We start from the raw sequence: 27,920 nt of genomic DNA, 5'->3' as shown, positions 1-27,920 counted from the left end.
AGAGACTACTACACAAGGGGAAGCTGAGGAACGACCGGAGGACAAAGCCTGGGAGGAAGACTGCGAGCCTTCAGTGCGAGCGACCCCCTGAGGGACCCCCGGAGACCAACACACATGCACCAGTGGGACGGCTCGGGTCCAGGGGAGCTGGTTATAACGACCCTGCTTTTTCCAGCAGTGGTGGTGGGTCTGTGTTAGCCTAGGGGCATAAACACCGGCCGCCTGAGGTAACCGGGGGCTCCCGGCGCACCCAGCGCTGTCTGCTCGCCTCTACTCCTTTAATCAACGGTAAGCTCTAACCGCAGTCCTCCTTGGGACCCGGCCATTTACTACACCCGCTGGAGGCGGTGGAGGCACCGTCCCCGGGGGCGCTCAGGGGCTGGGGACGGGGTTTGGCGTTGGCGACGCCGCTGCCAGGGGGCGCGCGCAGCAGGGGCCGCCCTCACCCCGCCCCCACCCCTCCCCGTGCGCGGCCCCGCACAGCCCGGGGGCGGCTCCCGGGCCGCGCTCCGCCGCCATTGGCCGAGCCGCGCCCGCCTCCCGCCGCGCTCCCCCGCGGCCATTGGCGGGGCGGGAGCAGCGAGCGGGCGCTCCGGCGGCGGTGCTCACCGCCCATTGGCAGGACCGGAGCCGCTCCGCTGGTGGGCGGGGCTTCCCTCCGCTCTCCCCATTCGCTGAGAAATCGTCCGCGGGCTCCCATTGGTCGGCGGAGCGCCGGGCGCTCGGGGCGCTTCCTGCTTCCGGCCGGCGGGGCGGCAGAGAGGAGCCGGGCGGCGGAGGGGGAAGGCGCTCCGCGGGCGGGGCCGGGGCCGGGGCCGCGGCCGGGGCCTGCTCCGCGCCCGTCCCGCGCCGTCGCCCCGCGGCTGCTGGGGGCTCGCCGGGCTCGGGGCGGCGGCAGGTGGGTGCGGCGGGGCGGGGCGGCTCGGGGCAGCGCGGCGCGGGCCCGAGGGAGGCAGCGGCAGCGGCGAGGCGCTGCTGGGCCCTGGGGCGCGGGTCACGAGTTGTCAGCTCGAGGAGAGTAACGTGATTGCTGGGGTTAAGGGGCGTGAGCAGGCAGCCTGGCAGGCCGCGGCGGCTCTTAACCCGCAAGCTGTTTGCACAGGGGATGCAGAGGGGGTTGATTAGAGGGCTGGTAAATCGTTGTTTGCTGATCGGCTTCTCAGGGGGGTGAGATAAAGAGCAGCGGCTCGTGGCTGAAACCCGCGCCAGCGTTCAGCCTGCTGGGCTCTGCTGCGGCTGAATCGATGCTAATCAACACACTCAGCAGCAAACGTTCACGCGGTCCCGAGGCAAAATTCAGAAAAGGATCTCAGAGAGTCCTCGTGACTTGTGCTTGGGTAAAAAAGGTTAGGATTTGGTGTCTCTTGGGAGCTGTGAAGTGTTTCTAGACTTCTACTTCTCCTTTTTGCAGTCAGGATTGAGGAAGTGGCCAGTGATTGACTCTGTGACTCTGCAGTTAGTTTGCAGGGGGGTGAAATGGTTAATCCCCTGTGTTCTTTGCGGTGTGTACCCAGGATGTCCTCGCACTGCCATACCTCTGCTGTGCTGGTGGTCTTCGTGGCACTTGCTGTTGGTGTGGGGACTGAGCCATCGAAAGAGCAGAGCTGCGATGTGGTCGGTGATGAGAGCAGCGAGTCACAAATGGAAAAAGCCCTGCTGAAGAAACTGGAACCCCTGAGCCAAATGAGGTACAGTACGGGCACGCGTCAGCTTGCTGTGGGCGTTGGGGTTGCACCGTGCCCAAGTTAAGGTCAGGCGGAGAGAAGCATTTGGGGCCAGACTTCAGGACGGGCTCTGCCAGTAGTATGGACTGTGACTGGCTTCCCAGGTCTTGAGTGTTACCTGCTTTGAGCCCTACTCGTTGTCATTCAGCGGGCTGTCTGTTCTGTCTTCTCTCTGCTGCAGGTTTAATGCGACCGTGGAGATAAGCGAAACAGAAAACTACACCTACCAGTTCAGGGTGTGCAGGCAGGTCAACGACAGCTCACATGATTTTGCTGGCCTAATACAAAGGGATAGAAAGACCGGAAAGACTACGGTGGTAGGAAGAATCAATGAAACCCAGGTCTTCAATGGAAGTAAGGCCACATGCAGCATCTCTTACTTGGTATCTTTTGCCTATGGGTCTGGATTTGCAGCCTGTATTCTTTCTCTCTTGGCAGGTGACTGGATCATGCTGATTTATAAGGGGGGTGATTCATATGGTACGCACTGCAGTGGTGAGAAGAGAAGAGCTGTGATAATGATTTCTTGCAAGCGGGGAGTTATGGCGGTGAGTGACAGCGCGAGGTGGGAGAGGAGCAGGAGGCTCTCAGACATTGCTTATAACAGAAGGGCCTTGAGGAGGCAGTGAGGTTTTCTTCTGTTCTCCAAGGCTGTTGCGTAGTTGTACGAACAGTGATAAAACTGCTTTCTGGTAAAGTTCAGCTTGCCTGGGTGTATTTTCAAGTGACTTGACTCTTCCTAAATTGCAGAGCTCATTCAGCATTGTGTCGGAGGAGCGTGAAAAGGAGCAGGACTGTTTCTACCTCTTTGAGATGGACAGCAGTGTGGCTTGTCCAGCTGAGGATTCCCACCTCAGCGTTGGCTCCATTCTACTAATCACGTAAGTCACTGGAAGAGCTGTTCGTGTTTGGGCCGTAATCTCCAAGGCCATTTAGAAAAGCAGCAAGTGTTACACTAGTCCAGGCCGTTGTAATATACCTGCCCACAGCTACTGTTGAATGTGAGTGTGCCTCTGAGCTTTGTAGATGAGCTGTAGCATAAGGCATGATGCTGCGGAGCTGCTCTGTTCCCTGCAGACGTCCCCCTTCATAGTTTACAGATCTGTTCACTGCAACATGGAAGGTGTGACGTCCTGGAACTGTACAGCAGCTCTTTGACAGAGCTGGAAATTCAGACTAGGAGTCCTGACTCTTCATTTTCTGTGTTTGTGCTTTGGGGCGCTACTTTATGTAATGCTCCTGGAAGATACTTACTACCAGATCAATACTTTGGAGACCTTTTCTAGTGTGGTCTTGCTAAATAGATCACTTCTTTAAGTGGTGCTCAGCTACTTCCCCCAGTGCCAACCTGAGACAGGTAACTGGCTTGGAAGAAATTGTTTCTAGGATTTTCTGAGCTCTGACTTTTAATTCTGCCCTCCAGATTTGCCTCGGTAATTGCAGTCTACATTGTCGGTGGGTTCCTCTTCCAGCGCCTTGTAGTGGGAGCCAAGGGCATGGAGCAGTTTCCTCACTTTGCCTTCTGGCAAGATCTGGGCAATTTGGTGGCGGTGAGTGAAAATCTGTGTATTTGCAGTCTAGGCCCGTGTGTTAGGATAAGAGAGAGCAGTAAAATGGTAGCTTCCTTGTCTTCGTGGACTGTATTACTTGGGTGGTAGACCTGCCACATTGCACCCTGTGGCAGAAGGAGAGGTTATTTTTTTGGAGTGTGGAGGGGAGGGGGCAGAGGGAGGGCATTACTGACTGACTCCTTGCCGAGGCTGGCTCCCTGCTGCTCATTGTGGTTAGCGGTTTTCAGGTAGGAATGTTAAGCTGGGAGCTGTGAAATGTTTGTGTTGGATTATGTGAAACCATTCCTTGGTCACCTTAGGCAGTGCTGCTTACCCTCCACGTGTGCCTCAGTGTTGCTGCATCCTGTTAATTGGTTCCATGTCCTACTCCAGAGCTAACGAACTGTCAGGATTGGCTTGGGTGTCTGCATGTGTGTGCCTCTTGCCCAGGCAGTGTTCTGTGGACCTGCCCCAGGTAGCAGTGGGGTGGGAGTAGTCCCATAGCAAACCAGGAGCTGCTGAGCCTGCGCAGTCTGACTCCAGTGCAATAACCTGTGCTTGCAGGACGGCTGCGACTTTGTCTGTCGATCTAAGCCCCGAAACACGCCGGCTGCGTACCGTGGTGTGGGCGATGACCAGCTGGGTGAGGAGTCCGAGGAACGGGATGACCACTTGCTGCCCATGTGATGGGCTCTCAACACCGAACTCTCCTCCCCAGCGCTTGGTTAATCGGATGCTTCCCAGCCAGTTCTTCTCTCACTTCTGGTTTTCTTTCTACGATTTGCTTTTGCTGCCTCTGGTATGTCAAATCTCATGGATGCCTCTGGGTGTGAACAGCACCGGTCCCTGATCATGTGGCTTATGAATGTAATGCTGCTTTTCTTCAAAAATGCAGCAGAGCTGGGGGGGGTGCAAGTGCTGAGAGCTGAGAAGACTCAGGAATAAAAGATTAGTCAGAGGAATAAAAAAGAGCCATGGATAGGTGTAGAAAGGGAAAGGAGGCAGTGGGTTAAAACAGCTGAGGCTGTAGGGGAGGGGGTCTCTTTCTTTTTTCCTCCTAGGGTTTACAGGATCTGTAAGACACTGGATTATTATTTTTTTTCTTTGAATGCATTTTCAGCTTTTGTAGCTTCTGCACTGTTACACACAGTTTCTGCCAGCATAACCTGCACAGAGTGCTCTATGCCGGACTTGTTGAGGATGGAAGAGGCATTGGCACCCCTGCAGTCCTTTTTCCTAATGGAAATGCATGGAAAAGTACATGCCCATTTCTTACAACAGATATCAAGGGATGCATATGCCATCCTCTCAAACCTGAGAGGGACAATGCTAAAAAAAAAAAAATTATATAGGAATCCAATACAGTCTCATGACTTTCCAGTTCAGCTGAAATATGGTCAGTCTTCTCTATCAGTGAGAATCGAAAGGCAATGATGCCCTGCTAAGTAAAAGGGGCATTTGCTGAAAGTGAAATGGTCATCAAGGGAAAATGGGAAGGTCAGAGGTAGCTGCCGCTTGAGTTCTGTTACAAGTCTGTCTGAGGCTAACTGCCCCCGTAGCTCAGTTACTGTCCGAATTCCCTTACACACTACAGTTCCTTGTTTGGCAAAGGGCTTTCCTGTGAAGCTACCAAAACTGATAAAGGAACCATGGAAGCCAAGGGTAAAAATGCCAACACATTCAAAACTGTGTTCAGGGACGCCTGTGCTTACAGCATCAGCTTTGATAAACCATTGTCCCTGTAAGCATGGTCCAAACCAGGCTAAAGATACTTGCCCTGTGCAAATGGTACTTGCATGCTGCTGCTGGCTGGGAGTGAGTGAGAACCTTCCCCTTGGGCACTAGTGAAAAGTAGGTACAGCTAATTTTTAAGGCTTAATTGGAGCCTTTAGGAACTTGGCACCTGGTTCCTAATTGCCTTCGATGTGAGGAGCTAGACTCTACACAATCCTATTCTGCCATATTGTGGGTTGGCAGAGAACCATCTTCAGTCTTGAGGGTGGAGACTGTGAATGAGCAAGCCACTTCTGCTTTTAGCACAGGCAAGGTTTGTATATTTGTGTACTGCCAAAGCAGACTGAACAGTGGCAGGAGGGGCAAAAGAGGCGCCCTGCTCTCTTGCTGGGTTGAGTGGACAAACAATTCCTGCTGTCTTTGATTCTTGTTATGGTCTCAGTCTTTCTCATAACATTGAAAAAATAGGAAGTCACTAAGCCTGTTGTTACTGTTTTTCATGGTGGTGTGTAAGGTATTTTTTTTGTACAAAACACAACTTTCAAAAATAAAATGACCAAAAAAACCTGCTGGAGTGTTACGCTGCTAATAGGTTTCTTTAGTACCAGGCCACCTTTGTTAGCTAAGGGCGAAGGGTCTTCAGTATGTGCTGTCTCGTGCCCTGACTGTCTCCTTAGGTTATACACACGTTTCGGACTGAAACTTTAGAAGCTCATGGAGTTACAGAGGAGAAAAATTCCCTATATTTTTCTGAAACAATAAGAATCAAAGTTTTTGTTGTTTTTCTTCTCAATTATCTGATATAAAAGTTATAAAGCAGCCAGACTTGTAAAGCCTGAACAAGCATTTTTTTTTATTAAGAACACTGAACATGAAATGATGTGAAATGTTTCCATTTCACTGAAATAAATCCAGTCCTCAAAGGCAGCTAGTAATATACATGACTGCCTACCCTGCTGAGGGTTAAACTAAACATGAGTTTTGTCACAGTCAGCCTGCTAAATAAGATGGTTTGTGGCAGCTTTCCTTTACTGTTAGAAGTTCTAAACTCCCCCCATCTGTGCGTGCGCACCATCCCCCCCTCTATTTAGGCTGAAAAGCATTATCAGGCAGCTTCCTTTGGGCCTGTGTTAATTAAAGATCAGAAGTTGCCTCCACATTGTAGCATCTTCTGAGCACTTCCCCCTCTTTTTCTGATGAGTCAATAAAGAGCCCATTCCAAAGATCTCTCACGTTTTCTTACTTACACCCTTAGGCCTTCCCCCATGCAATTACAGCTCTCCTACAATAGTAGGTGTTTTTCAGACAGAACATTCTTGCATTTCACTCAAGTAGGCATATGAAACTTCTGAAAATAGAAAAGCTTTTTTTTTTTTTTAAATCTTGCTTTCAGGTATGTGGCTGTAGGGGACACTTACATCTTCATGCTTTGTAGAGTGGTTTTTTTTTTTCCTTTTTTAAAGCAGATGTGCTGGAAGAAAACAACTGCCCACAGTTTTGCCTTTGCTGAAGTGTCACAAAACTTCTGGATTTGGTCCTTTAAAACTGTGGGAGCTGAGTAGCAGGGGCTTAGCCTAGAACGTAGTTGTACCCCTTAGAAAGAAGTACTAAAGGATCATAATTCAGTTATTGGAGTGTTTTTGTTTTTTTTTTTTTTATACTGAGGAAGAGAAGTATTTGTCTTACATCATCACCAAAAAAAGTCAGAGGCAGATGATACAATCCTGCCAGCTTAAACTTTGTCCCATAAGCTCTCCTGAGGATAATAAAGACAGACACAAAAAATAATACAAACAGGTAAGAGAACAATCCCCACCCCCACCCCACAAAACAAATCAAAAAAGCAAAAGAAAAAAACAACAAAACAGCTGATTTATGAAGAGCCTTGGTGCTTCTTGAGACTGCTTTGGATCTGTAAATTATACCCTCGCACTCACATACTGGGGAGACAGACCAAGTGGTATAGGGTTTCCTAATGTAAGACAACCCCCCACTCTGATTTCCCCATCACCTTGTCATAAGTACTCAGGATAAATGCTCCTCTGACTGTTTCAATGAGGAGCATCTGGAGTGAATAGCTGCCGAAACACTCAGTCTTTGATCTGAATCTCTACAGGAGACAGTAAAGCTAAGGCAGCTCCTATTGCCATGTGCCTTCAAGTTTGGTATGCATGCTGGAATGGCTATTAAACCCAGTTCGTAAACAGCCTAGGTTAGCTTTTTAGAAGTGTAACAGAAGCAGCCTCTTGCTCTAGTTCTTTTTTGTCCACATCTGTCACTTGAAATTTACTAATTTGCTTCCTAAATGCCTCAAGCACAGCTGCCCCCAATATCCATACAGGACAGGGTCTTCCTATGCTTCAAGTTCTGACACAAGACTCAAATAAGATCCAACAAACCTGCTGTAGCAAAAAGGGACAAGGGCCCCTTTCAGAAGTCTGCTAAAACAGAAAGAAGTCTCCTTTCCCTTCTTGATGTGGTAAACGGGAGAGGCATATTCAAAACCAGGAAGAAGGCAAGTTTCAAAGGCCCCAGGTAGGAGTTTTCTTCCCCCTTGTAGCACCATTAAAAGACCAAAACGTGGGCTTGTACATGGCAGTTTCAGTCAAATTCCTTCTCGTTCTTCTTGAATACAAGACCACAAGGGATCATCCCATTCTTCCCTGCCCCAGCAGGATCCTGCAAAGCTGGCAGCTGCTCTGGGTGTCAGAGCTGAAGTGAATCTACTGCCACGAGCTGTTAGGTCTCCTTGAGGACATTGATCTTGGCACAAATCTTGAGAGCTGGTCCCAGCTTGATGTTCATGGCACTCATGAGGTGTTCCTCCTTCAAAAGCAACAGGGCCTGGCCATCTATTTCCTGTGATCGAAACTCCTCAGCAATCTCCTGGCACCCTGCGAAAGCAAGGACACGGCACTGAGAAACAGATGGGCACTCCTGCCATTCCCACTCTTTACAGACCCCTGGCAGGCACAGGAAGTACGCTAGGAGTCTAACCGATCCCCCCTCCCCACGCAGGCTGCCTGAGGAGTACAACTCATCCATTCGCATGACCCGCTCCAGTTCAGAACCACGCACAGAGCACAGTAAAAGCACCAGGTACCACTCCCAAAGATTTCCAAAAAGATTTCTCCATGCTACTGGATCAGAGGGCTGCAGGAACGCAGCGTAACCTCACCTTGCAATGATGCAATGAACTCGTACACCTCCTCCACACTCCAGCGACTGGGATTGCTGGACAGGAAGACTGGGTTGATGCCGTGTAGATCTGGGGTAGGTGGGGCCATGCTAGAGTTTGCCAGGTCCCTCTCTCCGTGGCTGGCCCGTACTGACAGGGGTCCTGGAGACGTAGGGGACAGAGCCTCATCATAGCTGGAGTTATCAGAACCTCGACTTGAGTCCTCTTGACCCTGTAAGCCCACAGAAAAGAAAGAAAAAGTGTGATATTTTTTTTTTAAACCACAGTTACTAGGTGTGAAACCAGACAATGGCAACAGTACAAGTCCTAACAGTCTGGGGCAATTTTCTCAGGCTGTTAGTCCAGGGGCAGCTGTCACAAGAGCTCACTGAAGGGACACGAAAGTAAAATCTCGTCTCCCTTCCTCTTCCTTTTCCCCATCCTCCCCTAGTCCATTCCTCTTCCTCATGTCAGCTCTGGAGCTCTTTCAATCCTTCTATAATCTGATTCAAGTAATTAATCTGAAAAAAAGCGAACCGTACAGGAAAAGTGGATTGTTTTCTACCAAGCCTGGCAGCTGATCACACTCACTGGGATGTCTGTGACATGCTGGAGTGAATACCGAGTAAACAAACACAAATGTTAATCCACTTTTTGCAGTTGATGAGCAATTAGAGCAGCTTACTGTGCCTTGCGTAACGACCGTGTCAATGCGCACTGGTCATGTACTGTACAGCTACATACACTAAGAACCTGGTACCTCCAACAGTGACGATTTTTATGCTGAAATCTGCCTTGAAATCTGAATTTCTGCTGAAATCTGCAGGCAGGACTACGGCCTTACCCTGTGACGCTTGCCCTGGATCTTTGTTCGAGCAATTTCAGAGCTGCTACGCCGCGATCCCCGTCGGCGCACACGAGCATAGTTGGCTTCCTGGAATTCTTTCATCTTCTTTCTCTGCAACCGAAACTGATGGCTGCAGCTGACATTGTACCTCAAATAAGTAGAAGCAGAGCAGCAATTAGGAAACAGCAATTAACTGAACGTACCATTTCTCCTTTCTCTAGATGTGGATGAAACTTCTCTTTACCATCAAATTCTCTTCTTCCTCCTTCTAAGAATTCCCCCTGGAAGGAACCAGTCCAGACTTCTCACAAGCAATATTTGGACACCAGAGTCTTGATCTAACATCTGAAGGGTCAATTAAGTCATTCCCCTAAGGGAAAAAAGACCCATAACAAGCACTCTGCTATCAGTAGGAGGCAGCGATGACTAGTGTAATTTCTCCACGGGATTTCCCCCCCCCAGCTTTCCCTTCTGTCTTTACTACCAACGGAGCAGACAGCTACCAGTAAGCATTCATTTAGTCAGTCAAGTGTACTTGAGAGGTTCTTTGGAGCCCAAGAACTTCCCTCTTCCCATCTCATTTCCTGAACAAGTAGGAAATCCTGCTCACACTCAACACCACATCCACCTCCTCCAGACCTAGAAGAAGCATTCACAAATCATAACGAGCTCCAGTACTAAAGGGCCTCTGTGGTCCATGCATCCCACACAGGGAGAATCAGATGTACTGAAGTACTGTACACTACCTGGAGAAGGGACACATGCCTAGTTCCCGAGAATGTAGAGTCAGAGAAGAGGATGATGATGTCTTGCTATTACCTTTTAGCACAGGTCATGGAACAAAACCTCTTGGAGCCACGGAACTGGGTGGCTGGGGCATACTTCCCACAGTATTCACACTTCAGCAAGTTTGCCTTCTTATCAAGCTCTGGTGAGATACAGAGATATACACCATTTGATGATTTGAGCTGAAACAAATCACACGTAATGATTCCTCATTGCACTACTCTTCCTTTGAGCAGACAGATTCCAAACACTATTGTCTTTTGAAACTACTAAATTAGCGTGGGCAAGAAGCTGGTAGAGGAGAGGCAGAAGCTCCACTAATTAGGACCCCAGGATATTCAACAGAGTAGTGTATTTCTCCTTGTCCTTTTTGCTGAACAAGCAAGAAATAGCATATCCCTCATATCCTACAAGGCTGTGGGGGAGTCTCTATCTGCACTCTCTGCTGCGTCCATACATCCTTCACAGTCATTACAGGTACACTTCAGATTCTGCTTACTAACATAGGGTGTGTTAGATTGTATTAACAACAGCAAAAAAAGCAGTATCTTATGGCACTTAAGAAGATCCTAGGTCTGTAGCTTGAGACACTCCAAGGTGTTAGCAGGACAGAAAGGGATACGAGTCTGTAACGTATAAAGTAGATAATGAAGTAACAGCAGAAACTTTCAGTACCACTATCGAGGTATCCCAGTGCTGAAACTCACCCATAGAAGCACTGTCCCCTCCTGGAGAATTGCTGGACAGGTTTTCACTCTGGCCAGAAGGAGCCCCTCCCTGCAGTGGTTTCTCAGATTCTTTCAGCAGCTGAGAACCCACCTAGCCAGGAAGAGAAAGAATTTGGCCCATCAGTAAAGGAGCTCTGTGCCCACCACTCTCTTCTGAAGCATATGCCACTCACTCCTTATTGTAACTCAAAATAATCCCTCTGCATACTAAGGAAGGAGAGATGCTGAACCAAGTTACTCTTCCCTTATTCACAGACGTGGCAGATTCATTCCAAGATCACCAAGTATTGTCTGCTTTGAATATCCTGCAATTCCATGCGACTTTATTTCCCCTTATTTGCTTTAACTTCACCTGCTGTTTATTTAAAATGCAGCACATCTTTCCCTCAGTAGAAGTCAGACAGAAGAACCTTCTTATAATTCCTGCATAAATCATTGCTTTGGGGACTATTGGAGAAAATGGTTCCCACCACATTTGCCAGTTCACATTTCCCATCTCACTCCAACCTGTCGTCTTTAATACCAACTCGATGCTTTGCTTCATGCATGAAACCAGTTTCCTTTGCCTTCCTCTCACTTTTGTGAGCTAAAAAAGCTTACATGGAACACAGGGAAAAAAAGTCCCGTCCAAAGATGGACGCCCACCACCCTTCCAAGAGACAGCTACACCTCCTTTCCCCACAGCAGTGAATCCTTACTGGAAAGGGTTCCGCTCCTTCCTGGATGACAAAGCCCTCAATGATGTGTGTGAGGATCTGGGGCTTAACAATGGCTTGTGGCGGTTTGGAGTCTCCCATCTGACGTGACACCATTGCTAGGTTTGGGGTGGGTGCAGAGGTGGGGGTGACTGATGCTCCTTCACTGGAGGTGGTATTTGGGGTCGCAGCGGCACCAGGATCGGATTTATCTGGAATGTTAACAGCACCAAAGTCAGTGTTACTATTGCTCCACTTACTTCAAGTGGAACTTGAGATCAGATCGTTAGTACAAAAAAAACAGAGCTCTCCTTTTGTACCTCACCTCCAAAGCCATTCTTCTCCTCCATGTTTTTGGGGCTGTCTGTCACAGGAGAAGACCTGGCAGGCAGCAGTGCAGTGACACTGGCTGATTCCTCCTTCTCCTCCTCTGACTCTGCCTTGCGTTTTACTGCTAAGGTCTGAGACTTGCCCTGCATGAATGAAGAGGCACGTGTAAGCAGAGAGAAGAGCCCCAAAGCAGAGAGCAACACAGATGGAAGGCAACAGGATACATCCTGCTCCATCAGACTTCATCTCCAGCCTGGTTCCCACTCCTGGAAATGCATCCAGCTCCCATCTTTGTTTAGGAGCATTTACCTAGCAGGGAGCTAAAACTTCAGAAGACGTACATACTACAGAACTACTGACTAGGATGTAGCATCCTGGTTGATATATCGATACACTGATATAACACCAGGACACCCTGCAAACCTCAAGGGATTATTCCCAGAAGAAATGGAATGGCATTCACCCAGCAGTTTCCAAACAGGCTTTGGGCTAAATCAGATCAGTTCCAATGAAGAAACAGAGTCAAAACAATAGGGGAAGTATGCTGGATGAGAGCAGAATTGTCCCTCAGCTGTAAAAATCAGACAAATCCTGTTGACAGCTCCCTGAAGAAGCAGCCAGTTTAGAAACAAACTGGCACATTTTGCCCTTGACTACACAAGCAAAAACCCAGTCAAATTAACAGTCTCAGCAACTGACTATGGCTATCTGAGCTGAAAGTGTCAGTGTCCCAGGGAGTCAGGCAGGCCATGGTTGGCCAATTTAGAGCAGCACACGAGGCCTACGGAACATGAGCTCTTTGTCTCTCATCTGAGAGACAAAGAGGCCAACTGCTGTTAAATGGGATATTTAGGACGTGATGTGGACACCTACTCCATTTGAATCGGGGTCCAAGTCTCACCAGTTTGTGTCATGCAAGCCTCTAAATGATCACATGAAAGAAAACTGTTTGTAGTCAGTAACCCCAAGGGCTGGACTGGAATCAGCATTTTTGAGAGCAAAAGCCTCTATATCCCTTAATCCAAACCTCTTATTCCTCCCATCCCACCGACCCAGGGCTGGAATGCAGTTAGTGTCCTAGGACTGAACAAAGAGAATCCATGTGGTATTCCCCTTCTTGATGGTCTCACTTACTGGCAGCTGGACAGACTGCATGTAGAACGCTGCTGGCATCTGAGCCACAACTGGAGAGGAGGCTGGGCTCTTCACCATGTGGGTTGTGCCTTGAACTTGTGCCAAATTCACCCCTGTGTTGAGAGGGGGAGCTTCCTGTGAGGATGGTGGAGCTGAAGAGGATGGGGAAGCAGCATGGCCTTGGGAAACGGGCTGGACCACAGCTGGCATTCCCCGGGAAGTCGTCACTGCTGCAGCAATCTGAGCTAAACCCAGCGCCTGGGCTTGGCCTGAGCCCTGCTGCCGAGTACCCACCACCTGCACAGGAATGTGTGGCGGAGGCTGCTGCGCTGCTGACATTTTGGCAGGCCCAAGCTGAGGTGGTTTGATGGGAGTGACCATAGATTTTGACTGGATTGGAACAGGTGATTTGGTGGCTGGCTGGCAAGAACTGTCCTGCTGGAGCTGAACAGGCTGTGCCTGGGACTGCAACATCGGTTGCACCACAAGGGTCTGAGCCTGCTGCTGGTTTTGAGGTGGCGCCTGCTGCTGTGGAGGTTGAGCTTGTTGCTGCTGTTGGGTCAGAGATGGTGACTGCTGCTGTTGCTGCTGCTGGGACAGCTGGAGATGGGTGGCTGTGTGGAGGAGCTGGGACTGGCGGTGCTGGAACTGCTGCTGGTGATGAATGGCAATCTGCTGCTGAATCACCACCTGCTTCTGCAGGTGAATCTGCTGCTGCTGCTGGATCAATGAGTGTGGCTGAATCTGTGTATACGTGGCTATACAAACACAGAACCAGAGAAAAGGAGAGCACAAAGGTTAGCAACAGCACAACTGGGAACAAAAAAAAAAGGCAAGCAGCCACCACACTGGTTTGAATTGTTATGTTCCAAAATGACTGACAGCCAACTGGCAGAGGATGGTGGGAACTGAACGGGCTGGGATCAACTTCTGTCATTAGTAGAGCAGGATAATCCCTAGAGAACAGCCTCCAGGAGCACGGCAACTGGGAGGCTTGTTGGGAAACCTCTCACCAATGGGCTTGAAATGGCACTCTTCTGAAAGCTCAACTGGTTCAAAGAGAAGGAAGAGAGCACCACTCACCTGAGCTGATCAGCGTTTGGCTGGGTGCTGGTGTAGCTGTCCGCGTCAGGTTCATGCCCACTGTCTGCTGTCCGCCACTGTCCGTTTCGCCCTTCTTTGTGGCTGCATTCTCTGTCTCCGTTTGGCTTCCCTGGCTGATAGTCACTGCCTGGGCAGCTGCTACTGGTAGTGGTTGCACCACCCCTGTGCCTTTCCTTTGGCAACTGCCAGCGGCACCTGCCGAGGCTGTCTGGCTCAGTCCTGTTGAGGTCTGGCTCCCACTGCTTGCCACCACACCCCCAGAGACACCATTGCTGCCTGCTGCCCCCTGACTCAAGTTGAGGGACTGGCCTGTGCTGCTAGAAGACACCTGAGCTGCTGCCAAGGTCTGGCCTGTACTTGTGGCCTGTGGCAGGCACGAAGCCTGGGAGTTTCCTGGTAGAGCTGCCTTCTGAGCAGAGCTTTGGAGCTGGGCATTAGTGGATGAGGTCTGCTGGCTCCTCACAGCCAAGTTCTGCACCTAGAGACACACATACAGAACACAGTCCATTTGCATCATGCATGTTTCCTCCTGGAAGTTGGAGAGAGGTACAGAACAAGAGAATGCATCAGCAATATTCTCTGCTGGGATGCAGGCCAAGCCAATGCTGTAAGTCTAACGCGGGGAGCTGGCTCATACCATAGGGCAAGGCTCAGGTGCAACCCTCAGCAGAAAACATATTAACCTGAACTGCCTTCTGCCCCATCTCTGATGGAAGTTAAAGATCTCGTGGCACTTTCTGAACAGCACTTGAGGAAAACACCATTCTTTCTGAGGCACGGGACAGCCTCCAGACCTGTCTGCCTTGTCCTCGCATTGCTAGGATCCACGTTAGCATGGCTGTAAAAGTACTGAGATACCCCTTTAAAGACCAGTAATTCCTTCACAGTTTTTGTGCCACTTGCCTCCTCTATCCGTACAGTGCTTTCCATTCAGGAGGCCTGCAGCCTTGCTGATTTCACCAGTTCCTCTGCATTTCAGTGCTACCATCCTCAGTATTTAATCCCCCTCCAAATGCAGCATTATCTTCAAGTCCAATTGTGGCTAACTTTGCCACAAAGAAAGGGCTCCAGAAAAGACAAATATGAAGTAACTGGAAATCCCAAGAATGACTAGGTTAGGACCACGAAAATGGGAAGCCACTGCAGCTCTCTGACCCAGAGAAAGATTTACAGCTGAGTGAAGGAGCTAAGACCTTGCAGCATGTTCAGTCACCGGCATTTTTACAACAAACCACCCGGGTTAAGGAACACTATTGCTGACAAAGACTCTGCATTGTAGAGTGAATGTCTCTCTGAAAAATGGACACAGAACTCAACAGTTCCTTTCACACAAGGACAACTAAAAAGCTGTGAAAACATGATTGATCCAGCCCATGTCTCATCCCAGAAATTTTAATCAGAAATGAATCCAGTCTCTGGAGACAGAAAGCAAACACCGGGAAATGATGGCAAGAGAGAGCAATATCTCTTGCCTGCAATAGTTACAGGGACACGGAACGGAGATAAAACAGAGCAAATCTTCTGTGCAGGCAGAGAAGGCTGGAGACAAGGACCAGGGTGCAGGTTGTGTACAGGGGACGGGAAGGGCTCTGGGAGGGGGTGTCACTGACCTGGTCTGTGTCTGCATGGACCCCAGGAGACTGGGTGGGTGGTACCTCCTGCTGGACAGCAGCCACGGCCCCATTAGGCATCAGGATGAGTTGGGAGGCAAGAGGCACATTGCGGCCCAAGGTCCGGTTTACCTGCAACAGGTTCCCCAGCTGTGGCTGTTGGGGATGGGTCAGGTGATGTGGAATGAAAGGAACAGAGGGGAAGAGAGAAAGACAGACAGCGAACCACAAGCAGATTACAAAGCAACACGAGGCTGCAGTGTTGTACACGGCATCCCCCCCAGCCACCCTTCCCCACGCTGCACTGTAACATAACCCTCAAGAGCAGGAAACACTTTCCTTCTGGAAACAAGCAGTCTTCTGTTAAATATGGGCCTGGGGCAACTCCCACAAGCTGCCCAGGACCAGCTAAAATACTTGTGTATAATTTAATTTTGAAATGTATATTCAGGACTGGTTGAGAAACAGTGATAGAAGACATACACCTAAGACCAGGGCTGTTTGAACAGAGGATTACAAACTGTAAAGCCAACTGAGACACAGAACATATTTTTCAAGTAGGTAACCAAACTCCAGATAGATTATAGTCGTCTGTTTTCCATACAGCAGCACTTCATACTAATCAAAAGGATGAGAAATTTGTTCCTGTTGATTTACGTTCCTAGACCTACTTGAATCCTGACTTACATCCCTGTGTGCAGTGACTGAAGGGAGTAATTTACCATATATCTGTTCCAGCAATCAACAAGAAGAGCAGCTTTATTTCTGCCAGTTCTACTCCAGTCTAGGATATATGTTTCACATTTATGCTCTACTGAGAAGTGCCATGGGATCTTTAACATCTATGCAGAGCAGAGACAAACATAGTTCTTAAGAATTTCAATACACAGTACAAAGCTAATTTACCCTCAAAAGCTGAGCCCAAAGTCAAATGTGGTTTCAGGGATAAGAGTTCCTCATCTGAATTTAAAACATATCGTATCACTCTTAGAGTTGGAGTTAGCCCTGAGTAGTCGGTAGTCCCAAACAGTGAAACACTGGAGTGTCTAGAAAGTGGGGTTTATGGTCAGGACACATTTTGTGTACTTATCCCTTACCCGGAGGTACATCTGGGCCTGTGACTGGTTGAGAGGTGGTGAGGTGGTATTCCCAAGGAGCACAGACTGCGTCAGAGTTGTGGCACTGGGGGAACTCACACTCTGTGAGCGACTAATCAGCTGAGCAGCTGATGTGGTGGCTAGGTTGATCTTAAAACAGAAGAAAGAAAAAAAAAAAAAAAAAAGACAAAAATCATATAAGAGATGGGGGCAAAGAAAGAAGTAAAGTTTCACTTACTGGGGTACAGCCAGAACAAATATTTCACAGTTTTTCCCTGTATCCCACAGGGGTCCAAGAATAAAGAAGGAAATTCTAGCCTTAAGAGGCTATGTGATCTGAACTAGCCAAAATCTTGGATGCTAACCTCATTTGTACGATGAGCCTGAGTATCACTGCTACTTTGCAACTTCAATAAGAGATCCAAAAGAGAACTAAAAATAGATTTTCTCCAGCTTCTCAAGTAAAGGGGGAAAAAAATCATAATGTAATCTGCCTTAACAACTCACCTATACTCTTTGAACAAATCCCAGTTCCCCAATACCCGCTATAAAATCGTACTTCCTCTCATTCAACGAGCTACCTCGAAACAAAAGAGCATCCCCTTCCAAGCTGCTCACAACTCCTCCTTCTTATAAATCCTGATCTTCTCCTAAACCAAGAAAACATATCCCCAAAGCCTCAGGAAAAAGATATTTTCTACCTTTCCAGCTAAGAAGCCTATCCCACTCAGAAACCTTTTTGGGGCTCCTCAACCCCAACCAATAATGACAGCACCCCAAATCCTCAAGTTGTCTGTATCTTGTGGATTCCCAGCATTCCTAGAAGCTGTGTTTCCCTGGCTGCCTGCCTTCCTAAAAGACAAAGAAGAGTAAGAACAAGGGCAGAGGGGAGCAGGGTGTGGGGAAAGGCTTTGATCTGTGTAATCACTTACAGAGGCCTGGGTGGTGGTAGTCTGTTGTGGGGTGCTGGTGTTGGGGGAGCTGGCTTGTCTGCTGGCTGCAATTGTAGCCTGTAAGAGAGATTGACAGAGGAATGAGTACCTGAAAAAAAAACTTTTTTTATCCAGCCCAAATATTTGGTTTTGTAAGAACACTAAATACCATCATCATCATCTTCTCCCATTCCCAAGAATGTTGCCCCAGTTTGTCATGCTACACACTGCAACTCCTCATCCTGATGCTCCAGTCCACTCTGTTAATGCCCAGACATCCCTTGAAATATCACCAATTTGCTGAGCTAGTCATACAGATTAGTAACAATGCAATGATAGTACTGCAACTTACAAATTTCAGATTACAGCACATTCAGCTGGCAGAGAAAGGTAAACAGATTTCTTTTTTCCTTTCCTACAATGATCCCATGGCAAGCACACTGTACACGTTTAGTTGGTTTTACAACTAAGATTCACATAATACTGGTGAGAGGATTCTATGTGCTCTGTGCTATAAAACTGCAAGTAGGGATTTGAAAACAATTAAAACCTGGACTAAAAGCCAAGAAGCACAGCTACTGATGGAGATATTGTTACATAGACAAAAGTGTACTGTCACATCACCTATAATTCATCTCATCAGAATTTGTCATCAGTTCAAGTGAGCAAAGTCGTTAAATTAAAAAAAAAAAAGTTCATTTATGCAGGATATATCATCTCAACAAGCTCAATTAAAGAAACCCTTCTTCATGGAGGAGATTTACCCCAGATCCTTCTTGCTAGTAACTGGAAAAGAAACCACGTGATAGTAAGTTTCAAGAGAGAAAAACTCAGAGGATACCACATGAAATTTCACACACACAGAACTACATTTATTCTCAGAGAAATAACAATCTATCGTTTTATTTAAGACTGTTTTAAAACACTACTGCATTCACCGGTGATGTAAACACCCACCTTTCATTTAATGGAGGTACAGTAGCTAGTCACATGCCTCCAATGTGCAAATTCCCTTATGGGATGCTATATTTTATCTTTCCCTTTTTGTACCTGAAAACTAAACAAATCTCTCCATCAAGCTTCCAGTTTACTAGCTGTTTATATTACATTCAAACAATGTGTTTAACACGTTGCAAGTAGTGCAATTAGGTACCACTTGTCTAATTGCAGATCAGGACCTCGGTATGTAAGTCAGAGTGCAAGTAAAGAATCATCCAGTTCCTCACCTTCTGCCCCCTTTTAACTCACCTGCTGGACAGCAGCCAAGCTGTGAAGCTGGGCACTGTTAAGCTGCTGCTGGAGCATAAACTGATGAAAGTACTGAGCGGCATTGGGCTGTCTCTGGAGTGCCTGAAGAGCCTAGAGAAAGAGGAAAACCCAATTGTTAAAAAACAGTATGCCCTTGAAACGTGATCAGAGAGAAATGAAGAAATAAGAGCCTTGGGACCATATCTCATCCCCACAAAAAAAGAAAAAAAAAAAAAAGAAAAGCCATCAGATTAGTATAACAGAACAGGTAAAAAAGCTACAAACTGGTAACAGACTGAATCACAGACATATTCCAGGACAGCAGGAAACATACTTTAAAAAACTTTTAAAAACTCCAGGAATTTGGCAATTTGTGCTTTAGTAGACAGACAAGTGTTCCAGCATAGTATGTATATACACCATACAGACTATATAGAGGAAATGGCACGATAAACAGAATGACTTGCATTAGGACAGCAGAGCTAAAATCCAAGTACTGACTAAATATAAAAGGCTGGACACTGGAGGAGTAGCTTACCAAAGACAATGCAGAGCACCAGACTACGGGAAGTAAAGATCAGGCCTAATACAATAATTCCTAAATCCCAAAACAGGACAGCTCTTCAAGCGTATCACAGAATCATAGAACAGCTCAGGTTGGAAGGGACCTTAAAGATCATCTAACTCCACCCACCCCGCCATAGGCAGGGACACCTTCCACTAGATCAGGCTGCACAAGGCCTCATCCAGCCTGGCCTTGAACACCTCCAGGGATGGGGCATCCACAGCCTCTCTGCGCAACCTGTTCCAGTGCCTCACCACCCCCTGAAAGAAGAATTTCCTCCTAACCTCTACTGTCACTCTCCCCTCTTTTAGTTTAAAACCATTCCCCCTTGTCCTGTCATTATCTGCCCATGCAGAAAGTTGCTCTCCATCTTCTTTATAAGCCCCCTTTGAGTACTGGAAAGCTGCAATGAGGTCACCCCAGAGCCTTCTCTTCTCCAGGCTGAACAGCCCCAGTTCTCTCAGCCTTTCTTCATAGGAGAGGTGCTCCATTCCTCAGATCATCTTTGTGACCCTCTTCCAGACTCATTCTAACAGCTCCACACCCTTCTTGTGCTGGGGGCCCCAGACCTGGACACAGCACTCTAGGTAGGGCCTCACAAAGGCAGAGCAGAGGATGACGATCACCTCCCTCCACCCGCTGGCCACTCCTCTGTTGATGCAGCCCAGGATGCAGTTGGCCTTCTGGGCTGCAAGCGCACACTGCTGGATCATGTTGAGCTTTTCATCTACCAGAATCCCCAAGTCCTTCTCTGCAGGGCTGCTCTCGTTGTATTTTTCTCCCAGTCCGTGCTCATGACCAGGATTGCCCTGGCCCAGGTGCTCTTCGCTTGTGGGAGGGACTTTTCTCCCCAGCCCTTATCTACAGGTTCAGGGAAATGGGAGACGTGTGAAGCCTGACTGGCAGTGAAGACTGAGACAAAGAAGTTGCTGAGTACCTCAGCCTTCTCCATGTCTGTTATTACCAGTTCACCCTTCTCATTTATCAGAGGGGAACACTCTCCTTGGTCTTTCTTTTCTGAGCAAAGTACCTACAGAATCCCTTCCTGTTATTCCCTGCATCCCTTGCCAAGCTCAGTTCCATCTGTGCCTTGGCTTTCCTACTCCCATCCCTGCACATCTGGATCCCTGTACTCCTCCCAGCATGCTCCCACCTTGACGCATGACAACCCAGACGGACATGAAAGGGCTCAGCACCCTTCGGCTACTGCACACTCAATCCCAGAACGCAGCAGTGTCCTACCTGCACAGCCTGTCGCTCATACAGAGACATCTGTGATATCTGAGGACGGGTGCTTCCTCCAGAACTGGAGCTGCCGCTGCTGGAGCCGGAGTTCTGCTCACTTTCAGTCTCCATGGTGACAGGATCCTGGGAGCTCAGGCTGGGATCAACTCCAGATCTAAATCGAAAGATTTGGAAACTAAGTCAGGCTAGAGAAAGAGCCAAACTGTATTTCACTGCATTACACAGCTTTTTTTTTACTCGAATATCCCAGTACCAGGCTTCTTCCACAGCTTTGCTACATCAAAGGGGGCTGGGGGTGCTCAGAGCCAAAATAACCCAAAAATACTCACAGTTTAAGTCTTCTGTTACCACAGTCTGAAATGTAACACACACATCCTCGTATTTTTATTGCCATGCTACAATCGGACACTACAGCATCCTGAGCTCTTAAACAGGCAGCAGAGCGAAGCAGCAGCTGCAGCTCGTTCAGACAACCACTTGGTTACAGACCTGATCACCTCTGCTTCGAGGCTAGTGAACTCAGGTGAATTAACTGTACTTCCAGTCTCCCACTGTACTTCCACAGCTTCTCAGCACCTCTTCCTGCAGCCTCCCAAGAGGTGTAATTATTCCACAACTCCGCTGCCCTGCAGATACACCAACTCAGTCCTTTCTCCCAGTTTGGCCCCCGATCCGTAATTGTCTCTTTCTTTCTCTGATCACATGCACTTCCCGCTACTCCTTGTTCCTGACACACCGCAACTCAAATGCGAGACTGGAAGCTGGTATCAGGGGTGGCAAGTTGGTTTAAGGAAGAGTGGAGCCAGAAGCAGGGTGGACGAAGGCATCACAAGCAATACTTATGAGGGGAAGCACACCACAGAGGTCATACAGAGCCAGAGAGATATTCCAGGGACAGAAAGATGAGTTGCGGTGAACTGCAGAACTAAAGAAGGCCTGGAGAAGGCATCCATCAGCCAAGAGGAGGAGAAGAAAGACTGAAAAAAGTGCTTAGCAGAAAAGTAATGTATTGGGATGATCAGGGAGCCTTCGTGTAGCAAGTAAGATGGGCTATACCGGGAGTAATGGTAGGAGGTAGAGTGAGAACAGGAAATGTACAAAAGTGGTTAGACACGAACAGAATTCTACTGAAAAAAAGTGACTTTTCAGAAGGATATCATTTGCATAAGGCTTAAAAAAAAAAAAAAAAGCTTCTGATAGTCTGTGTATCACTGATGGAAGATCCCATAGCATCAGCACAGCTCCTGTATTTAGACCTTTTCAAACCCAGAGTTTTCAAGCTTCACAGCCCGCACCAAAGGCAACTTCTTCCAGGTCAGTAAACAAACAGAGCAGCACAGCATACAAGGAAGTGCACCAATATTCTCTACCAGACAAGTTTCTAAACTCCTGAATGGCGCTAACAGCAGACAACTTTGAAGCGGGACAAGAGCATCAACATTAATAGCTGTGGACGGCTGATTGTATCAGGGATCCACTGTTCCAAACCTTCTCCTCGAAATCTGGAAAATTCTGTCACCAACCAGCATGCAGATGTTGCTCCAGTCCTGGCTTCCCCACGAATCTTTACACCTCTGCCCTTGAGTCCTGCCTAGGCATCTATTGCTAATGCAATACTACGGTCCTGTACCTGCTCCAGCACTGACCATGGGCAGGTAACACCCAGTCACCTTTTCCTCAGCTAAAACACACTCTCTCAACTGGCCACTACTGTCTTCACCCACAACTCTGTTATAGTTAGAAGCAGTCGATCAATACCCAGAACACAAGATGCTCCCCAGGGGGCAGCACCAAAAAAAGTAGATGAAGCCTAAAGCAACTGAAAAGGGAGAGAACACAGAGATTTTCAGAGAAAGGAACTGATGTAAATATATGAAATACTTCAAATGGGATTAAAATGCAACTTGGAGCAAAGCTGTACACATTACACCAAGTTATCCAGTAGCTCAGCTACAAGCAGGAGACAATTACCTTACTTCCAGCACTCGCTGGACCCTTCCATCAGTTGATTTAACTTGTTAACTTTACAGAAAAACTACCCTAAGCATCATTTTAGTCAGATCAGTGAGCTGTGGGCTCACAGGTGAGCTAATTCAGCTGCCAGTCAGGTGGAAGAGAAGGCAACTCAGCACACTGTTTGTCCAGCTTCACGTATGACCTTACTCTCAGGGTACCAGGAGGAGAAACCTGGCTTCCAAGTTGGTGCTCTGCTCCACCAGCCTGTATTTCCTCCATATACAACAGCATCAGTCCTAAGATTACCAATGTTTTGGAGTTTGACATTGGCCTAGAGCTTCCTAAAAACAGGAGCTGGCACAAACCTGGAACCCTACTGGAACAACGGTGCCTCTGGGATGAAAAGCATCAACAAGCATTTAGGTTCCTCTTCTGGGGACATGGATGGAGAGGCACGCTCTCCCTTTGCAGAAGGCCAGTAAGGATTTACACCACTTGTAACAAGCAGGATTATCCACAAAACCCTTCCCAAACTCAAAAATGGGGAGCCAGGCTCCGCTGCCACCAGGAAAGTACACCCAGGGATGCAATTCCACATTGGTGTCAGCCTGCGTCTGGGTCGGGTTATTTCCACGCGAAGTATCCCAGGCTTGGCCCCCTCCACGCACACCTTCCAGCACCTTTCCGGGTGCCGGCCCGGTGACCGCTGCGCTGTCAGGTCCCTGGACGCTGCCCCGTGCCACGAGCGACCCACCAAAGGCACTTAAGCGAGGCATTTTCCAGCAGCCTGAGCTCAGCGGCTCACCTTCCCAACACCACTGCCGGACCCCCTGCAAAAGAGGGCAGAGCCGGGGCAGCACAAAGCCCCCCGCACAGCAGCGGAGCCGGCTCGGGGCTCGTTTCCCCGGCCCTACCAGCGGCGGCACCAAACTTTTCCTCGCTCCCCCCCCCCCCTCCTGCAGAGCGCCCGCTCCCCTCCCACCCGGCTCCGCAGCCAGCCCCACGCCTACACCCCCACCAGCGGGGCCCCCTCCTCCACAGCCCCCTCAGGGCGCTGCGGCACGGCGGGGGCACGGCCACCTGCTGCTGCTGCTGCTGCTGCACGGCCCTGCACAAAGCGCCGGGCAGCGGCGGGGCGAGGCGAGGCGAGGCGAGGCGAGGCTGCCCCTCGCCCGGCGGAGCGGGGCAGGGCGCACAATGGCCGCCCCGCGGGCGCTGTCAGCTCGGGGCCCGGCCTCCCCCACACCTCCCTTCCCTGCCTTCCCTCCTCTCCCTGCCGCCGCCGCCGCCTCCTTACCGCAGCGCCCGGCCGGGCTCGGCTGCTCTGGGCACGCCCCCCCCGAGCGCGGGCAGCCGGGCCGAGCCCCGCCGGGCCGGGCAGGGCGGGGCGGGGCGGGGCGGGGCGGGGCGGGGCGCGGGGCCCCCGTGTGCCGGGGGAGGGAGGGCTCCGGGGGGGGGCGGGGCGTCACCTCGCCGCCGCGGCCCCGGCCCCGGCCCCGGGGGCCCCGCTTGGCCGCTGGGGGCTGGAGGGGGCGTGGCTCCGTTAGGCTCCGCCCCCTCTCCTTTTTTTCTTCTTTTTTTTTTTTTTTCCTTTTTTTTTAAAAATTTTTCTCTTCGGGGTTCCCCCCCGTTCCGTCACTTCCGCCCTTCGGGGCGCTTCCGGGCACGTGATGGCGCCCTCTCCCCCCCCCGCCGCTTTGCGGTTGCCATGGCGACCTGGCGGGGCCTGGGGTCCAGGCCTGAGGCCTCGGCGCCGCTGGAGGCCGGGGGCGCAATGGCTGCGTTGCCCCCTGGGGAACGTGCCGGTGGGCACAGGGCACGGCCACGATCCCTGTGCCCGCCATGGTTACAAGCACACTGCCATCAAGGCTGGAAAAGCCCGCCCAGTTCACCCACTCCAACCATTCCCCTGCCACCAATGTCCCCCACCAAACCCTGTCCCCAAGCACCACGTCCAGCCTCTCCTTGAACACCCCCAGGGACAGCGGTGCCGCCGCTTTGCTGCCTGGATAACGTGCACACAGTGGAAACACACGTGAAAAGAGTGTAAAAAAAACAAGTGCCAGGGTTTAATGACCACACTTAGCCATGAAGAGCGAAGCTAGGCGGTACAGGCACTTTGTAGCCTTGCTTCACTTCAGTACTGATGAAGAACATCAGTTCTGCTGTCGATTACCTGTCTTAGGGAGGTGGTCAATTAGGGTAAACTCTTACTCATTTGTAGCAATAGCACTGTTTTTCAAGAGGGATTCTTTCTAACATCACAAGAAACTCCCTATTATGTCAGGCTAGTGTCTCATCTCTACCAGAGCTGCTGAGTCTCCTCTAAGGACGACTGGCTGTGCACCAGCGCAGAGGGGGAAGAAACAAAAGAAAAGCAGAAAGGAACCTCACTTCACCTGCATGTACAAGGAGCATAATAAATCCCATAAGCAACAAGTTTGATCCTCGTGTTGCAAGAACACTGCATCTGATTCAGTAGTCCAAATCCTGGACTATCATTTCACAGGAGATCAGTGATTTAGGACCAAAGTCGATCCCATTGATTTAGAATCAAAATGGCATTTACTGCTGCCTGAAAAACTGAAAAACACACCATACAGGAAGGTGCTTAGGCTTCTTCCTCCAAATGCTTGGGGTTCTTTTTTCTTTCAGATGGAAAAGTATCTGACTGATTTATTTATTTTTTTTTTATTTATTTAAATAAAGGTCAGATAGTGATCAAAGGAACAATGACAAGGCGGGGAACTCAGCCAACTTAATCCCTGTGAATCAACCACTCCTAAAAGCCTCAAGGGCTAAGCCATTTGTCCCTGTTGCAAAACCCACTAAAGGTGATTCAAGGGAAGAAACTCTTTCTGGAATCTGTGCAAACAAAGGGGAACTCCTGCAATAAAGAGGCATTACAACTTACCATGGGATGCTCTTGGGAGAGGGATTTTGCAACTGAACAAGAGAATTTGATGATTTGCAGGACTATAGCCGTATGTTTGGGGTAATAATTACAGGCAGGGAAATGGGGGGAACAGGATGGGTCAGAGATGAACACACATGAGAAAATGCATAGAGCAGTAAACTAAGCTGCTAATTATGTAAGAAGCTTCTGGTCAGTGCACTGGTCTGAACAAGTTTTGCACCTGATCATCAGCCTGTACTATATTTTTAATAAACCATTTCAGTTATTTCCTGTGTGACTGTGCTCTTTTGTGTGCGTGTGTGTGACACACTAATAAACTTACAAGTCTTTTAGCCCGCAAGTAGGGTGAATGGTTTGAGAGACAAAAACCCAAGAGAGGTCTATGAAGGAAAACTTCTCTGACCACTGATCCTTAGAAACAAGATCAGGCTATTCATGCTGTGTTTATATAGAGTGTTTTTAAAGTACTGTCTCCTGTCTGTATTAAACTTGTGTCATTCTTGTTGTGAATTTGCACACCACTCTGCTACTGGTGGGAATTCAAACACGCATTATGTTCCCATTCATTGGTCCAGGAAGGAAGGAAGCCTCTGGATCTTTCAATCCACCAGATTCAGCTGCACTTAATACTTTTTAGGGATAGCAGGTGTACCTGGCCAATATCTACAGTCCATTCTCCTTGTTTCTCCTTGTTCTATTCCCACAACTAAGCAGGATAGTAGGGATCTTCGAGAATATATCACTACCTGTTCCCTTTGGTGTCTTTATAGATTGGTTTTCCATTAGTTTGTCTACATGCCCTGTGAACCTGTCAATATTGCCTGCTCCTACAACTCCCATAGCTGCATGTTCTTATATTGTAAAGTACTTTGTTTTAAACTGAGCACCTAAAAACTAAAAACTGAGCAGTTTTAGCGTATGCCCCCAGTTCTATCATGGACAGAACTGAAGAAAGCAGATCTTTTTTTTTTTTTTTTTTTTTTTGCTTAAGAACAGTTTTCTATTCTTTTTATACACTGCCTTCTTTATTTTTGTAGATCTCGATCCCCCATCTGCTCACCAAATTCTGCTCATCAGATGATAGAATCACAGCCTTTCTAGTATCTCCTCATAAAGCACTTGTTCCATCTTTAAATTATTCTCATTGAGGCTCACACTACACTTCATGAAACTGGCTGGTAAGAACTGGCTGGAAACCTGTCTAGCACTATGCCTAAATATAATCCAGGATTCATGTCATCGGCAGCATCGCTTTCTCACATTTTAGGTGCCGACCTTCCCCACCCCGAGCTTCTCAGCAAGTTACAACATCCCAACCTATTTCAGCAAAGGAATTTTGCTGGAGAAACGTCATCTTGCAGAGCAAGCTATGGAGTGATGGTGACACTTAGTGGTCCTACAGGAGAAGTGCACCTTCTGGTTCACTTTTTTTAAAAAATGTATCAGGGAGACAGTGGTTGCAAAGGAACTTTATATAAAGGCAAGTAAACAGCATTTACGCGTTGCATAAAGATACGTCTGCATACTGTACTGTACATAATCATACAGTACAAACATACAAATGGGCATCTAGCCTATGTATCCGTATTTGCCTTCTTTCCCTTACCCATACTTATTTACTCAGTTCAGTCTGCCAGTATTCACTGCAGTCTGCAATCAACTTCAGACACCTCAAATCGAAAACCCTTTCTCTTGTGATGGGGAAGTCTGGAGTTTTCATATGCACTTTCAGGGAACGTGACAGCTTGTAATGGTGTTCAGCTTCAGTTGTCAAGAGTCAGATCAATAGCATGGAGAATGCAAGGGGAGAGAGAAGTCTGATTCAGACTGACCTCCAAGGCTGGGATGCCTTCCTGTTCAGAAAACAGGTTGACGTGACACATCCCAGTAAACCTGGAATAAGTGGGCTAAGTCTACACTGCATTTACTGCTATGATTGTAGTTCACATGCACCAAAGCTAGTCTGGTAATAGCTAGATCCTGTTATATACATGTACTACAGTAATGGCAGTGAGCTTGATGCAGACTATGTGTGATTTATCCACCTCCTCAAAGAACTGTTGTACTCCACACTCTGCTGTAGTGGCAAAAATAACAGCATTATTCCACCTACCTAGTTTGGCTCTGGTTCCAATTTGTGGGAGCTTGCAGTGTCTCCAAGACTACTCTCAAGAGGATATTTGAGTAGATTGGTGAGTGCTCTAGCCAGATGGCAGTACTTCCACATCATACAGGATATGAGAGGAAAGCTAGGTTTACTAGGCATTCCAGTGCTGTAATTATCATGAAAACTTGCTGACCATCATTACTGGATATGAGAATCAAAGTGTACACAACTGTACCTAATAATGGCTTCTTATAAAACATGGCTTACATGTGGGAGTCACAGTGTGTCTGGACAGTCAGTTTACTGCAAGCACTTTTCACCTACCTCACCTCTTTTAGGATGGGTTTCTAAGATGATAAAGGACTCATTGATCCTTTCTCCTATATAGGGCTGTTGGTGTGAGTCAGGAAGAGTTTGAGAGCTCCAGATATAA

At 48.5% G+C, this 27,920-nt stretch overlaps 2 protein-coding genes across 6 annotated transcripts; one reads left to right on the top strand and one right to left on the bottom strand.

The window, feature by feature from the left end:
* On the top strand, positions 1 to 6,426 carry M6PR (mannose-6-phosphate receptor, cation dependent). Of its 2 annotated transcripts, none has more exons than XM_084502864.1 (7): positions 1 to 288; positions 1,515 to 1,688; positions 1,906 to 2,078; positions 2,163 to 2,272; positions 2,475 to 2,605; positions 3,148 to 3,274; positions 3,839 to 6,426. In XM_084502864.1, exons 2-7 carry the CDS (start codon positions 1,516 to 1,518, stop codon positions 3,959 to 3,961), a joined length of 837 nt encoding a protein of 278 aa, XP_084358990.1. In that variant the 5' UTR covers positions 1 to 288; position 1,515; the 3' UTR covers positions 3,962 to 6,426. The 2 variants fall into 2 exon arrangements, with proteins under 2 accessions (XP_084358990.1, XP_084358989.1); XM_084502863.1 differs by lacking the exon at positions 1 to 288 and adding an exon at positions 781 to 898.
* PHC1 (polyhomeotic homolog 1) lies at positions 4,443 to 23,907 on the bottom strand. 4 transcript variants are annotated; one of them, XM_084502850.1, is made up of 15 exons: positions 23,761 to 23,907; positions 20,505 to 20,661; positions 18,698 to 18,808; positions 17,450 to 17,527; positions 16,518 to 16,667; positions 15,421 to 15,576; positions 13,790 to 14,288; positions 12,707 to 13,464; positions 11,568 to 11,715; positions 11,246 to 11,454; positions 10,527 to 10,638; positions 9,853 to 9,961; positions 9,031 to 9,181; positions 8,187 to 8,418; positions 4,443 to 7,902 (listed from the first exon to the last, which is right to left on the bottom strand). In XM_084502850.1, the coding sequence occupies exons 2-15, from the start codon at positions 20,616 to 20,618 to the stop codon at positions 7,748 to 7,750; spliced, it is 2,982 nt and encodes a 993-aa protein (XP_084358976.1). In that variant the 5' UTR covers positions 20,619 to 20,661; positions 23,761 to 23,907; the 3' UTR covers positions 4,443 to 7,747. The 4 variants fall into 4 exon arrangements, with proteins under 4 accessions (XP_084358976.1, XP_084358975.1, XP_084358974.1 ...); XM_084502849.1 differs by lacking the exon at positions 23,761 to 23,907 and adding an exon at positions 20,837 to 23,354 and having other exon boundaries at positions 15,421 to 15,552; XM_084502848.1 differs by lacking the exon at positions 23,761 to 23,907 and adding an exon at positions 20,837 to 23,353.
* Positions 23,908 to 27,920: the final 4,013 nt, after the last annotated feature.

This window comes from Aythya ferina, assembly GCF_964211825.1.
Source record: "Aythya ferina genome assembly, chromosome: 1".
NCBI lineage: Eukaryota > Metazoa > Chordata > Aves > Anseriformes > Anatidae > Aythya > Aythya ferina.
The sequence above is the reverse complement of the archived record's forward strand: the minus strand, read 5'-3'. Positions and strand labels throughout refer to the sequence as shown.

Excerpts from the sequence above, each read along its gene's own strand:
- M6PR (XM_084502864.1), top strand. The coding sequence starts at position 1,516 with ATGTCCTCGCACTGCCATACCTCTGCTGTGCTGGTGGTCTTCGTGGCA. Across the intron at positions 2,273-2,474 it reads GCAAGCGGGGAGTTATGGCG|AGCTCATTCAGCATTGTGTC; the intron begins GTGAGTGACAGC and ends CCTAAATTGCAG. Across the intron at positions 2,606-3,147 it reads GGCTCCATTCTACTAATCAC|ATTTGCCTCGGTAATTGCAG; the intron begins GTAAGTCACTGG and ends TCTGCCCTCCAG.
- PHC1 (XM_084502848.1), bottom strand. The coding sequence starts at position 20,901 with ATGGCAATAAAAATACGAGGATGTGTGTGTTACATTTCAGACTGTGGT. Across the intron at positions 14,289-15,420 it reads TCCATGCAGACACAGACCAG|GTGCAGAACTTGGCTGTGAG; the intron begins GTCAGTGACACC and ends GTGTGTCTCTAG. Across the intron at positions 7,903-8,186 it reads GTTCATTGCATCATTGCAAG|GGTGCCAGGAGATTGCTGAG; the intron begins GTGAGGTTACGC and ends TTGCTTTCGCAG.